Source organism: Mustelus asterias, chromosome 10 (genome assembly GCF_964213995.1).
Source record: "Mustelus asterias chromosome 10, sMusAst1.hap1.1, whole genome shotgun sequence".
Lineage (NCBI taxonomy): Eukaryota > Metazoa > Chordata > Chondrichthyes > Carcharhiniformes > Triakidae > Mustelus > Mustelus asterias.
In genome coordinates this window covers 32,954,228-32,968,848 of record NC_135810.1, presented here as the reverse complement: position 1 = coordinate 32,968,848, position 14,621 = coordinate 32,954,228, and the positions used below count along the sequence as shown (strand labels likewise).

Genomic DNA, 14,621 nt, shown 5'->3' with positions numbered 1-14,621 from the left:
GATGCAAATATTATGTGGACGGAGTATGCTTGGTTACTCAAAGTAATGGGCACACTACAGAATAAACCACACTGCTTTGCTTATTTTTCTTTATTTTGTTAGGTTATTAAACATCGGCATTGAATCAGTGGCTTTATAATTGGGCTGGTGCTACTTTCTTGGTTCACCTCCAGCCACTCCTTTGTGATGGCTACAAGTTTCTTTTTGATTTGATTCTGATTTGATTCATTATTGTCACATATATTAACATACAGTGAGAAGTATTGTTTCTTGAGCGCTATACAGACAAAACATACCGTTCAAAAAGAAGGAAACGAGAGGGTGAAGAATGTAGTGTTACAATCATAGCTAGGGTGTAGAGAAAGATCAACTTAATGCAAGGCAAGTCCATTCAAAAGTCTGACAGCAGCAGGGAAGAAGTTCTTGAGTCGGTTGGTACGTGACCTCAGACTTTTGCATCTTTTTCCTGAAGGAAGAAGGTGGAAGAGAGAATGTCTGGGATGTGTGGGGTCCTTAATCATGCTGGCTGCTTTGCCGAGGCAGCAGGAAGTGTAGACAGAGTCAATGGATGGGAAGCTGGTTTGCGTGATGGATTGGGCTACATTCACGACCTTTTGTAGTTCCTTGCAGTCTTTCTATGGTGCATTTGTAAAGGTTGGTGAGAGTCATAGCTGACATGTCAAATTTCCTTAGTCTTCCAAGAAAGTAGAGGCGTTGATGGGCTTTCTTAACGATAGTGACGGCATGGGGGGACCAGGACAAGTTATTGGTGATCGGTACACCTAAAAACTTGAAGCTCTCGACCCTTTCTACTTCATCCCCGTTGATGTAGACAGGGGCATGTTCTCCTTTACGCTTCCTAAAGTCGATGACAATCTCCTTCATTTTGTTGACATTGAGGGAGAGATTATTGTTGCCGCACCAGTTCACCAGATTCTCTATCTCATTCCTGTACTCTGTCTCGTCATTGTTTGAGATCTGACCCACTACAGTGGTGTCGTCAGCAAACTTGAAAATCGAATTGGAGGAGAATTTGGCCACACAGTCATAGGTGTATAAGGATTATGGTAGGGGGCTGAGAACACAGCTTTGTGGGGCTGTGTTCTCAGCCATTTCCATTGCTGGGTAAGAGGAACTCCTTTCTTCCTCCTACTTTACCCATTATCCAGAAATGTTTCATTAAACCTGGATGCAACCCTTTCCATTCTTTCTTTTGTACCTGTGCAAGTATTCCTTACCAACCAATATAATAAACTCCAAACCTCCTTCATTGTATCTGTGAACTGAGACTTTAAATAGTCTTGATGAAATGGTGCTATGCAAGTCCGCACCGTTCCAATCAGTGGGTACGGGAAATTCAAAAGGAAAATGTTAATGAGGAATCCCCATTGAAATTGGGCATTCTCATGTGTCGCACAATGCTGCTGTTTGTTGTCCGTGGTCGACTCATCTCCATGTTAATAGAGGACCAATATTTTAGTGAGTGGGTAGTTAACTTTTGGAACAGGCTTCCTAGAGAAAGGGTGAAAGGCGTTGGTTATGATTCATTCAAATGCAAATAGTTTTTTTAAAAATAGCATTTTGGGATACATTCCATGAGTAATGTGAGACATGGCATAGCAAGTATCAGATGTTTGGGAGGAATTTAGACCAATGGTTATGACCACTGGGCAGCACAGTGGTTAGCACTGCTGCTTCACAGCTCCAGGGACCTGGGTTCGATTCCCGGCTTGGGTCACTGTCTGTGTGGAGTTTGCACATTCTCCTCGTGTCTGCGTGGGTTTCCTCCGGGTGCTCCAGTTTCCTCCCACAGTCCAAAGATGTGCAGGTTAGGTTGATTGGCCATGCTAAAAAAAAATTGCCCTTAGTGTCCTGAGATACGTAGGTTAGAGGGATTAGTGGGTAAAATATGTAGGGATAAGGGGGTAGGGCCTGGGTGGGATTGTGGTCGGTGCAGACTCGATGGGCCGAATGGCCTCCTTCTGTACTGTAGGGATTCTATGAATGCTTCTATAATATCTGGGTCTGTGGCTAATTAATTGGTAGAGATTAATTGCTATGATTAGACAACAAGTCATTTATTGTTGCATTATTCTACCAAGATCATAGAAATTCAACTAGATGAACTTTTTTTTTCACGTCTAGTAATTCCTATGTTATTAACAGATTGTTTGGGTTTAATCTCAGTTTGTTTGGGTTTAATCTCAGTTTGTTTGGGTTTAATCTCTGTTTGGGTTTAATCTCAGTTGTTTGGGTTTAATCTCAGTTTGCTTGGATTTAATCTCAGTTGTTTGGGTTTAATCTCAGTTTAGAGTCTCCCACCCTCCCCCCTCCTCTAACCTAAAAAAAGTACTTGGAGTGAGAGGAGGTACGCTTTTTTTTTCTCTCTTTCATTTCTTATTAAGGGAAGTTAGCAGGGATGTCAGTGCAGGCAGTGCAGTGTTCCTCCTGTAGGATGTTTGAGGTGAGGGACACCAGTAGTGTCCCAGCTGAGTACACCTGGAGGAAGTGCATCCAATTCCAGCTCCTTGAAGACCGTGTTAGGGATCTGGAGCTGGATAAACTTCGGATCATTCGGGAGGCAGAGGTGGTCATAGATAGAAGCTTCAGGGATGTAGTTACTCTGAAGAATGAAGATAGATGGGTGACGGTGAGAGGGGCTGGGAGGAAGCAGTCAGTGCAGGGATCCCCTGTGGTCGTTCCCCTCGGCAACAAGTATACCGCTTTGGATACTGTTGAGGGGGACAACCTACCAGTGGTAAGCCACGGTGACCAGATCTCCAGCGCCTGGTCCGTCCCTGTGGCTCAGAAGGGAAGGGTGGAGAGCAGGAGAGCAATAGTTATTGGGGACTCGACAGTTAGAGGGACAGATAGGAGGTTCTGTGGCAGCGAAAGAGACTCACGGATGGTATGTTGCCTCCCAGGTGCCAGGGTCCGTGACGTCTCGGACCATGTTTTCAGGATCCTGAAGGGGGAGGGGGAACAGTCACAAGTCGTGGTACACATCGGTACCAACGACATAGGTAAGAGAAGGGACGGGGATTTAAAACAGGAATTTAGGGAGCTAGGGTGGAAGCTGAGAGCCAGGACAAACCATGTTGTCATCTCTGGTTTGTTGCTGGTGCCACGTGCTAGCGAGTTGAGGATCAGGGAGAGAGTGCAGATAAAGACGTGGCTGCAGGGATGGTGTAGGAGGGAAGGTTTCAGTTGCATGGATAATTGGAGCACATTCTGGGGAAGGTGGGACCTCTACAAACAGGACGGTTTGCACCTGAACCAGAGGGGCACCAATATCCTGGGAGGGAAATTTGCTACGGCTCTTCAGGGGAGTTTAAACTAATTTGTCAGGGGGATGGGAAAAGCAGCTGTAGTCCAGAAGCCAGTGTTGAGTGTAGTGAGGTACTGAGGAGGGTATCAAGGTCGCAGGAGTGTACCGGCAGACAGGAAGGTGGGTTGAAGTGTGTCTACTTCAATGCAAGGAGCATCCGGAATAAGGTAGGTGAACTTGGAGCGTGGATTGGTACTTGGGACTACGATGTTGTGGCCATTACAGAGACATGGTTAGAACAGGGACAGGAATGGCTGTTGGAAATCCCGGGGTATAGATGTTTCAGTAAGAGTAGGGAAGGTGGTAAAAGAGGTGGAGGAGTAGCATTGTTAATCAAGGATAGTTTAACGGCTGCAGAAAGACAGTTCGAGGGGGATCTGCCTACTGAGGTAATATGGGCCGAAGTTAGAAATAGGAAAGGAGCGGTCACGTTGTTGGGGGTTTTCTATAGGCCCCCAAATAGTAATAGAGATGTGGAGGAGGAAATTGCAAAACAGATTATGGATAGGTGTGGAGGTCACAAGGTAGTTGTCATGGGTGACTTTAACTTTCCAAATATTGATTGGAACCTTTATAGGTCGAATAGTTCGGATGGGGCAGTTTTTGTATAGTGTGTGCAGGAGGGTTTCCTGACACAATATGTGGATAGGCCGACAAGAGGTGGGGCCACATTGGACTTGGTACTGGGTAATGAACGGGGCCAAGTGTTAGATTTGGTTGTGGGAGAGCAGTTTGGAGATAGTGACCATAATTCGGTGTCTTTCATTATTGCAATGGAGAGGGATAGGGCCTTACGACAGGGCAAGGTTTATAATTGGGGGAGAGGTAATTATGATGCGATTAGGCAAGAATTAGGGAGCATAAGATGGGAACAGAAACTGTCAGGGAAAGGCACAAATGAAAAGTGGAGCTTGTTCAAGGAACAAATACTGCGTGTCCTTGATAGGCATGTCCCTGTCAGGCAGGGAGGAAATGACCGAGTGAGGGAACCATGGTTCACAAAAGAGGTTGAATGTCTTGTCAAGAGGAAAAAGGAAGCGTATCTAAGGATGAGAAAACAAGGTTCAGTTGGGTCGCTTGAGGGGTACAAGGTAGCAAGGAATGAGCTTAAAAAAAAAGGGCTTAGGAGAGCTAGGAAGGGGCATGAGAAGTCCTTGGCGGGCCGGATCAAGAAAAGCCCCAAGGCTTTTTACTCTTATGTGAGAAATAAAAGAGTGACCAGGGTGAGGTTAGGGCTGGTCAAGGATAGTAATGGGAACTTGTGTATGGAGTCAGTAGAGATAGGAGAGGTGTTGGATGAATACTTTTCTTCAGTGTTCACCGAGGAGAGGGACCATGTTTTTGAGGATGAGAGTGGGATACAGGCTGATAGGCTGGAGGAGGTAGATGTTCTGAGAGAAGGTGTATTAGCAATTTTGAAAAACCTGAGTGTCGATAAGTCCCCTGGGCCAGATGGGATATATCCTCGGATTCTTTGGGAGGCAAGGGATGAGATTGCAGAGCCTTTGGCTTTGATCTTTGGGTCCTCATTTTCCACAGGGATTGTGCCAGAGGACTGGAGAGTGGCGAGTGTTGTTCCTCTGTTCAAGAAAGGAAATAGGAATGACCCTGGTAATTATAGGCCGGTTAGTCTTACTTCAGTGGTCGATAAGTTAATGGAAAAGGTCCTGAGGGATAGGATTTATGACCATTTGGAAAGATGCAGCTTAATCCGTGATAGTCAGCACGGATTTGTGAAGGGTAAGTCTTGCCTCACAAATTTGATTGAATTCTTTGAGGAGGTAACTAAGTGTGTAGATGAAGATAGAGCAGTTGATGTCGTATACATGGATTTTAGTAAGGTGTTTGAACATAAGAACATAAGAAATAGGCGCAGGAGTAGGCCATCTAGCCCCTCGAACCTGCCCCGCCATTCAGTAAGATCATGGCTGATCTGATAGTGGTTTAGTTCCACTTACCCGCCCACTCCCCATAACCCTTAATTCCCTTATTGATCAGAAATCTACCTACCTGTGACTTAAACATATTTAATGAGGTAGCCTCCACTGCTTCAATGGGCAGAACACTCCAGAGATTCACTACCCTCTGAGAGAAGAAGTTCCTCCTCAACTCTGTCCTAAACTGACTCTCCCTTATTTTGAGGCTGTGTCCTCTAGTTCTTGTTTCCTTTCTAAGTGGAAAGAATCTCTCTGCCTCTACCCTGTCAAGCCCCTTCATTATCTTATATGTCTCTATAAGATCTCCCCTCAGCCTTCTAAACTTCAACGAATACACGCCCAATCTACTCAATCTCTCCTCATAAACTAACCCCCTCATCTCCGGTATCAACCTGGTGAACCTTCTCTGTACTCCCTCCAAGACCAATACATCCTTCCGCAAATAAGGGGACCAAAATTGCACACAGTACTCCAGTTGCGGCCTCACCAGTACCTTGTACAATTGCAACAAGACCTCCCTGCTTTTATACTCCATCCCCTTCGCAATAAAGGCCAACATTCCATTTGCCTTCTTGATCACCTGCTGCACCTGCAAACTGAGTTTTTGCGATTCATGCACAAGGACCCCCAGGTCCCTCTGCACAGTAGCATGTTGTAATTTTTCACCATTAAAATAATAGTCCATTTTACTATTATTCCTTCCAAAGTGGATAACCTCACACTTGTCAACATTATACTCCATCTGCCAGATCCTCGCCCACTCACTTAGCCTATCCAAATCTCTCTGCAGACTTTCCGCATCCTCCACGCAATTCGCTTTCCCACTCATCTTTGTATCATCCGCAAACTTTGTTACCCTACACTCGGTCCCCTCCTCCAGATCGTCTATGTATATGGTAAACAGTTGAGGCCCCAGCACCGATCCCTGCGGCACGCCACTAGTCACCAACTGCCAACCAGAAAAGTACCCATTTATTCCAACTCTCTACTTCCTGTTAGATATGATGTGGAGATGCCGGCGTTGGACTGGGGTAAACACAGTAAGAAGTTTAACAACACCAGGTTAAAGTCCAACAGGTTTATTTGGTAGCAAAAGCCACACAAGCTTTCGGAGCTGCAAGCCCCTTCTTCAGGTGAGGTGACTTCACCTGAAGAAGGGGCTTGCAGCTCCGAAAGCTTGTGTTGCTTTTGCTACCAAATAAACCTGTTGGACTTTAACCTGGTGTTGTTAAACTTCTATCCTGTTAGATAGCCAACCCTCAATCCACACTAACACTTTACCCCCAACTCCGTGTATCCTAATCTTCTGCAGCAACCTTTTGTGAGGCACCTTATCGAACGCCTTCTGGAAATCCAAAAACACCACATCCACCAGTTCCCCTCTGTCAACCACACTCGTTACATCTTCATAAAAATCCAGTAAATTCGTCAAACACGACTTTCCCTTCATGAATCCATGCTGCGTCTGCTTGATCGAACCATTTTTTTCCAGGTGTCCTGCTATTTCTCCTTTAATGACGGATTCCAGCAATTTCCCAACTACGGATGTTAAGCTAACCAGCCTGTAGTTACCCGCCTTTTGTCTACCTCCTTTTTTAAACAGTGGCGTCACATTAGCTGTTTTCCAATCAGCCGGCACTTCCCCAGAGTCCAGCGAATTTTGATAAATTACAACCAACGCATCCGCTATTACTTCTGCCATTTCTTTCAGTACCCTGGGATGCATTCCATCCGGGCCCGGGGACTTGTCTACCTTTAGTCCCATTAGCCTACCAAGCACTGCCTCTTTCGTAATAGTAATCGTTTTAAGGACCTCACCCCCTACAGTCCCACGACCATCAATTTTCGGTAAGCTATTTGTGTCCTCTACCGTGAAGACAGACACAAAAAACATGTTTCAGGCCTCAGCCATTTCCTCGTTTCCCATGATTAAATCCCCCTTCTCGTCTTCTAAGGGTCCAACATTTACTTTAGCTACTCTTTTCCTTTTTATATATTTGTAAAAACTTTTACTATCAGTTTTTATATTTTGTGGTAGTTTAGTTTCATAATCTATCTTTCCTTTCTTTATCGCTTTCTTAGTAGTTCTTTGTTGTTTTTTAAAGCTTTCCCAATCTTCTAATTCCCCACTAGTTTTGGCCACTCTGTACGCATCGGTTTTTAATTTAATACTCTCCTTTATTTCCTTAGTTATCCACGGCTGGTTATCCCTTTTCTTACATTCCTTTTTTATCACAGGAATATATTTTTGCTTAGTACTGAGAAAAATCTCCTTAAAAATCCACCACTGTTGCTCAGCTGTCCTACCAACTAGTCTGCGCTCCCAGTCTACATTAGCCAATTCTGCCCTCATCCTATTGTACTCCCCTGTGTTCAAGCAGAAGACACTGGTTTGGGACCCTACTTTCTCTCCCTCCATTTGTATTAGAAATTCAACCATATTGTGATCACTCATTCCAAGAGGACCCCTCACAAGAAGATCATTAATTTTACCTGTCTCATTACACAGGACCAGATCCAAGATAGCTCGCTCCCTCGTAGGTTCTGTAACATACTGTTCGAGGAAACTATCCCGATAGCATTCTAAGAACTCTTCCTCAAGTCCACCGCGTCCGACTTGAGTCAATCAATCAATATGCAGGTTAAAATCCCCCATGATTATTGCTGTTCTGTTTTTGCACGCATCCATTATTTGCTTGTTTATAGCCCGACCCACCTCAAAGTTATTGTTTGGGGGCCTATAGACCACGCCCACCAGTGACTTTCTCCCCTTACTATTCCTTATCTCCACCCACAACGATTCCACATTCTGCTCCTTAGAACCTATAATCATCTCTCACTACCGCCCTGATGTTATCTTTAATTAACAGAGCTATCCCACCTCCTTTTCCTTCCTGTCTATCCTTCCGAAATGTCTGATTTCCCTGGATATTCAGTTCCCAGTCCTGGTCACCCTGCAACCACGTTTCTGTAATGGCCACTAGATCATACCCATTTGTACTGATTTGTGCCATCAACTCATTCACTTTGTTTGATAAGGTTCCCCACGGTCGGCTCATGAAGAAAGTAAGGAGGTGTGGGATAGAGGGAAATTTGGCCGATTGGATAGGTAACTGGCCATCTCATAGAAGACAGGGTGGTGGTGGATGGAAAATTTTCAGACTGGAGACCAGTTACCAGCGGTATAACACACGGATCAATGCTGGGTCCTCTGCTATTTGTGATTTTTATCAATGACTTGGAGGAGGGGACTGAAGGGTGGGTCAGTAAATTTGCTGATGACACCAAGATTGGTGGAGTAGTGGATGAGGTGGAGGGCTGTTGTAGGCTGCAAAGAGACATTGATAGGATGCAGAGCTGGGCCGAAAAATGGCAGATGGAGTTTAACACTAAGTGCAAGGTGATTCATTTTGGTAGGACAAATTTGAATGCGAATTACAGGGTCAACGGCAAGGTTCTGAGGAATGTGGAGGAACAGAGAGATCTTGGGGTTCATATCCACAGATCTCTGAAGGTTGTCACTCAAGTGGATAGAGCCTACAGTGTGTTAGCGTTTATTAACAGGGGGTTTGAGTTTAAGAGCCGTTGGGTTATGCTGCAACTGTACAGGACCTTGCTGAGACCACATTTGGAATATTGTATGCAGTTCTGGTCACCTCACTATAAGAAGGATGTGGAAGCATTGGAGAGAGTGCAGAGGAGATTTACCAGGATGCTGCTTGGGTTGGAGGGTAGGTCTTATGAGGAAAGGTTGAGGGAGCTAGGGCTTTTCTCTTTAGAGCGGAGGAGGATGAGAAGCGACTTAATAGAGGTTTATAAGATGATGAGGGGGATAGATAGAGTGGACGTTCAGAGACTATTTCCTCGGGTGAATGTAGCTGTTACTCGGGGGCATAACTGTAAGTTTCATGCTCGGAGATATAGGAGGGATGTCCGAGGTAGGTTCTTTACTCAGAGAGTGGTTGGGGTGTGGAATGGACTGCCTGCTGTGATAGTGGGTGGCACGGTAGCACAGTGGTTAGCACTGCTGCTTCACAGCTCCAGGGTCCCGGGTTCGATTCCTGGCTCGGGTCACTGTCTGTGTGGAGTTTGCACATTCTCCTCGTGTCTGCGTGGGTTTCCTCCGGGTGCTCCGGTTTCCTCCCACAGTCCAAAGATGTGCGGGTTAGGTTGATTGGCCAGGTTAAAATTGCCCCTGAGATTCGTAGGTTAGAGGGACTAGTGGGTAAATATGTGGGGGTAGGGCCTGGGTGGGATGGTGGTCGGTGCAGACTCGATGGGCCGAATGGCCTCCTTCTGCACTGTAGGGTTTCTATGATTCTATGGAGTCGGACACTTTAGGAATTTTCAAGCGGTTGTTCGATAGGCACATGGAGCACACCAGAATGATAGGGAGTGGGATAGCTTGATCTTGGTTTCGGACAAAGCTCGACACAACATCGAGGGCCTGTACTGTGCTGCACTGTTCTATGTTTTATTAATGTTTTGACTGTCGATCTTTCTTTAAAACGCACACAAGTGTTAATTTGTCTGTTCACTCCACAGATGCTGCTTAAACTGCTACATGTTTCCAGCAATTTTTGATCTTCAGATTTGTCAAATGTTGTTTTTGCTTTTTCTTTATAATATTTTTCTGAGCTTGCTTTGAACATGAGTTTAAATTTACAGATTAAAGAGACGGCTTCAGAGTCTGAGCTAGAACTTTGGATTGAACACGTCAGTGACAGGTCAGTGTTAGTGTTTGAAAACCATAATCTATTATAATGCTTCAGCACATGATTTGTTTTAGCTTCTTATTTACATTGGCAAATGCATGTGAAAAATATTGATTACTAAAAATTCTAGTTGCATTACATACGTAATTATTTGGAAATTACAGCACCAAAACTGGCTGATCTAACCTGTGTGTTAGTATTCCACACAGACTGTAGTGGAGGGTGACGTGCACTAAATAAAACATGGGAGGAATAGGTGACATTAGTTAGACTCTCCACCATTGACATTTTCTGAAGATCATGACTGTGTTGTGGACTAATTAATACATTAATTGCTATGTGCAGTCAAAAGCTTAATTATTTTGTCAGCAACTACCAAAATGGTAATGTGTGTACTAGATGGAATAGAGACCAGAAGAGGTTTGTAAAGGAAATAGAGTTCCTGCAAAGTGTACCAAACTTCTTTATAAACCCACCCCCCCCCCCCCCCCCCCCCCCCCCCTAAAATGTTTAAAAATTCTTTCAGGAGAGGTTTTTTTATTCATTTGTGGGACATGGTAGTTACTGGCTAGCCAGCATTTATTGCCCATCCCTAGTTGCCCTTGAGAAGGTGGTGGTAAGCTGCCTTCTTGAAACGCTGCGGTCCATGTGCTATGGGTTGACTGACAATGCCATTAGGGAGGGAATTCCAGGATTTTAACCCAGTGACTGCGAAGGACCAGCAATATATTTCCAACTCAGGATGGTGAGTGGCTTGGAGGGGAACTTGTATGGTGATGTTCCCATGTATCTGCTGCTCTTGTCCTTCCAGATGGAAGTGGTCATGGGTTTGGAAGGTGCTATCTAAGGATCTTTGGTGAAATGCTGCAGTGCATCTTGTAGATTGTACACACTGCTGCTACTGAGCATCGGTGGTGGGGGGAGTGGGTGTTTGTGGATGTGGTGCCAATCAAGCGGGCTGCTTTGTTCTGGATGGTGTCAAGTTTCTTAAGTGTTGTTGAAGCTGTATCCACCTCCCCCCCTCCCCCCCCCCTCCCCTGATACCCATTGACTCCTTGATGCCACACTCGGTCAAATGTGGCCTTGGTGTCAAGGGCTGTCACTCTCGCCTCACCTCTGGAATTCAGCTCTGACCTCCATGTTTGAACCAAGGCTGCAATGAGTTCAGGAACTGAGTGACCCTGGTGAAACCCAAACTGGGTGTCACTGAGCAAGTTGCTACTGAACAGGTGTTGCTTGGTAGCACTGTTGATGACCCCTTCCATCACCTTACTGATGATCAAGAGTAGACTGATGGGGCGGTAATTGGCCAGGTTGGATTTGTCCTGCTTTTTGTGTACAAGACATACTTGGGCAATTTTCCACATTGTCAGGTAGGTGCCAGTGTTGTAACTGAACTGGAAGAGCTTGGCTAGGGGAGTGGCAACTTCTGAAGCACTGGTCTTCAGTACTATTGCCTTTGCAGTATCCAGTGCTGCCAACTGTTTCTTGATATTACGTGGAGTGAATCAAATAGGCTAGAGACTGACATCTGTGATGCTGGACACCACTGGAAGAGGCCCAAGATGGAACATCCACTTGGCTCTTCTCGCTGAAGATTGTTACGAATGCTTCAGTATTATATCTTTTGCACTGATGTACTGGACCCCTCCATCACTGAGGATGTGGATATTTGTGAGCCTGCTCCTCCAGTGAGTTGTTTAATAGTCTTTCATGACTGGATGTAGCAGGACTGCAGAGCTTAGATCTGATCCGTTGGTTGTGGGATTGGTTAGCTCTGACTACAACTTGCTGTTTGACATGCAAGTAGTCCGGTTTTATAGCTTCACCAGGCTTGACACCCCATTTTTAGGTATGTCTGGTGCTGCTCCTGGTGTGCCCTCCTGCACTCTCCTTTGAACCACAGTTGATTCCCTGGTTTGATGGTAATGGTTGGGGAGGCGATATGCCGGGCCATGAGGTTGCAGATTGTGCTTGAGTACAGTTCTGCTGCTGTTGATGGCCCAAAGTGCTTCATGGATGCCCAGATTTGAGTTGCTAGATCTTTCGAAGTCTGTCCCATTTGGCACAGTGATAGTATCACACAACAAAATGGTGGTTATTCTCAATGTAAAGACAGGATTTTGTCTCCACAAGGACTGTGCTTGGTCATTCTTACCTGTCATGGACCGATGCATCTGCAGCCGGCAGATTGATAAGGATGAGGTCAAATAGAACATAGAACATTACAGCGCAGTACTGGCCCTTCGGCCCTCGATGTTGCACCAACCAGTGAAACCAATCTAAAGCCCATCTAACCTACACTATTCCAATATCATCCATATGTTTATCCAATGACCATTTAAATGCCCTTAATGTTGGCGAGTCCACTACTGCTGCAGGCAGGGCATTCCACGCCCTTACCACTCTTTGAGTGAAGAACCTACCTCTGACATCTGTCCTATATCTATCACCCCTCAATTTAAAGCTATGTCCCCTCATGCTAGTATGTGGTTCCTTCACCACCTGCGGCAGACCCAGTCTAGCAGTTATATCTTTTAGGACCCGACCAACTCGATCAGTCGTGCTGCTGTGGAGCCACTCTTAGTGGTGGACATTGAAATTCCCCACACAAAGTATACTTTGCGCCCTTGGCAACCTCAGTGCTTCCTCCAAGTGTTGTTCAACATGGAGGAACTGATTCATCAGCTGAAGGAGGTTGGTACATGGTAACCAGTAAAAGGATTCCTTGCTCATGTTCAACCTGAAGCTATGAGACTTCATGGGGTCCAGTGTCAATGTTGAGGACTCCCAGGGCAACTCCCTCCCGACTGTATACCACTGTATCGCCACCTCTGCTGGGTCTATCCTGTCAGTGGGACAGGGCACATCCAGGGATGGTCCACCGTTGGTGTCTGGGATGTTACCTGTGAGATATGATTCTGTGAAAATGACTGTCAGGCTGTTGCTTTAAAGTAAAGTTTATTTATTAGTCACAAGTAGGCTTACATTCGCACTGCAATTTACTGTGAAAATCCCCTAATCATCACACTCTGGCACCTGTTCGGGTACACTGAGGGAGAATTTTAAATGCAATCAAGAGGGGTTCAAAGGTTTAGAGACTTAAAAGAAAAACTATATGAATACGTTGGGGCTCAGTGAACAGGTGTGGAGAGGGTAATTCCAACCCCCCCACCAGTGCCAATTGACATTTCCTCCCTGTCAGAAAACTTCATGGGTCACTCCTGCAGCTTCTGACAGAAGGGGAAATCCCTGCTGCAGAATAAAGTGCTGCAGTGATTTAAAAGCCTGCCAGTGACCAGGTGCATGGAGATTAAAGTGATCTGACCCTTCCTCTGCAGCCCGTTAGAGGCAGAGAGGCAAATGGCCACCGAACTAACCTCCTTGACCCCCACTGGGGGCCCAAGGCACCAGGCCAGAGTGAAAGTGCCGGGATGCATTGACGCTGCCAAGGCATGTGGCCTGAAGGTGGGTCTGAGTGGGGATCCGAAGGGGGAAGGGGCCTGAGTGTGGATGTGGGAGAGGAGGGGACTGAGTGGGAGAGTTAGGTGGAGGGGGCTGAGGAAGGTTTGGGTCTGGTCACCCTCATGCGTGTGTGTGTGTGTCTGTGTGTGTGTGTCTGATAGGGAGGATGCCTCTCTTTGCTGAGGGGTTGGCAGAGCTCTCCTGGACCTTCCAGGATCCAGCACATCAGATCCACGTTGGTGATGACCAGCTCCAAAGCCCACCCAATGCACTACCCACTGACGAGGTGGTTGAATGCTGGGGGTTGGTGAATGGACCATCAAACCTGCTAATTGTATTAGAGTTAGTGGATTTGCATATTAATCGGGTTCTCTCCTGACTCTTAAAGGTCTGTCCACCATCTACAAGTTATAAATCAGGAGTGTGAAGGAATGATCTCCACCTGCCTGGGTAATTGCAGCTCCAACAATACTCAAGAAACACAACACCATCCAATTGAATGCCCACTTGAATGCTACCCCTTTCACAAATGTTCACTGTCTCCACCAATGATGAACAGTGGCAGACATGTGTACCATCTACAAGATGCATTGCAGGAATTTACCAAGGCTCCTTTAGCAGCAGCTTCCAAACACATGATCGCTACGATCTAGAAGAACAAGGGCAGCAGATACATGGGAATACCACCACTGGGAAGTTCCCCCTCCAAGTCACTCACCATCCTGACTTGGAAATATATCGTCATTCCTTTACTGTCAAAATGCTCACCACCATCTTCTCTAGGGCAACTAGGGATGCGCAATTAATGCTGGCCAACCAGCGATGCCCACATCCTCTCAGTGAATTTTTATAACACATATATAAAACATTGATGACCCTTAATTGGAGTATTCTATACAGTTCTCAGCATCACACTTTAGGAATAATATGAAGGCATTAGAGAGGGTGCAGAAAAGATTCGTGAGAATGGTTCCAGGAATGAAGGACTTTTTTGAAGATTTGAGAAGTGAGTTTTGAAGATCGATTTGAGAAGTAAGTAAAGATTTCCTTGGAAGAGAGCTGGTTGAGAGAAGATCTGATAGAGATACTTAAATTAATGCACGGTCTGCACAGATAGGGAGAAACTGCTCCCTTTAGGAAGGATTAAGAATCAGAGGGCACAAATTTAAGGTAATT

General features: G+C 45.6%; 2 protein-coding genes across 4 annotated transcripts in view; one reads left to right on the top strand and one right to left on the bottom strand.

Moving 5' to 3' along the window:
• The window catches only part of gpc6a (glypican 6a), a 1,457,751-nt gene that overhangs the window by 78,856 nt on the left and 1,364,274 nt on the right, over window positions 1-14,621 (bottom strand). The window lies entirely within an intron of this gene.
• tgds (TDP-glucose 4,6-dehydratase) overlaps window positions 1-14,621 on the top strand; it is an 88,590-nt gene that overhangs the window by 47,770 nt on the left and 26,199 nt on the right. For all 3 annotated transcript variants that reach the window (XM_078221649.1, XM_078221647.1, XM_078221648.1), the window contains one exon: window positions 9,934-9,992. In XM_078221649.1, the coding sequence (XP_078077775.1) occupies window positions 9,934-9,992 (59 nt within the window). The remainder of the gene's footprint in view (window positions 1-9,933; window positions 9,993-14,621) is intronic.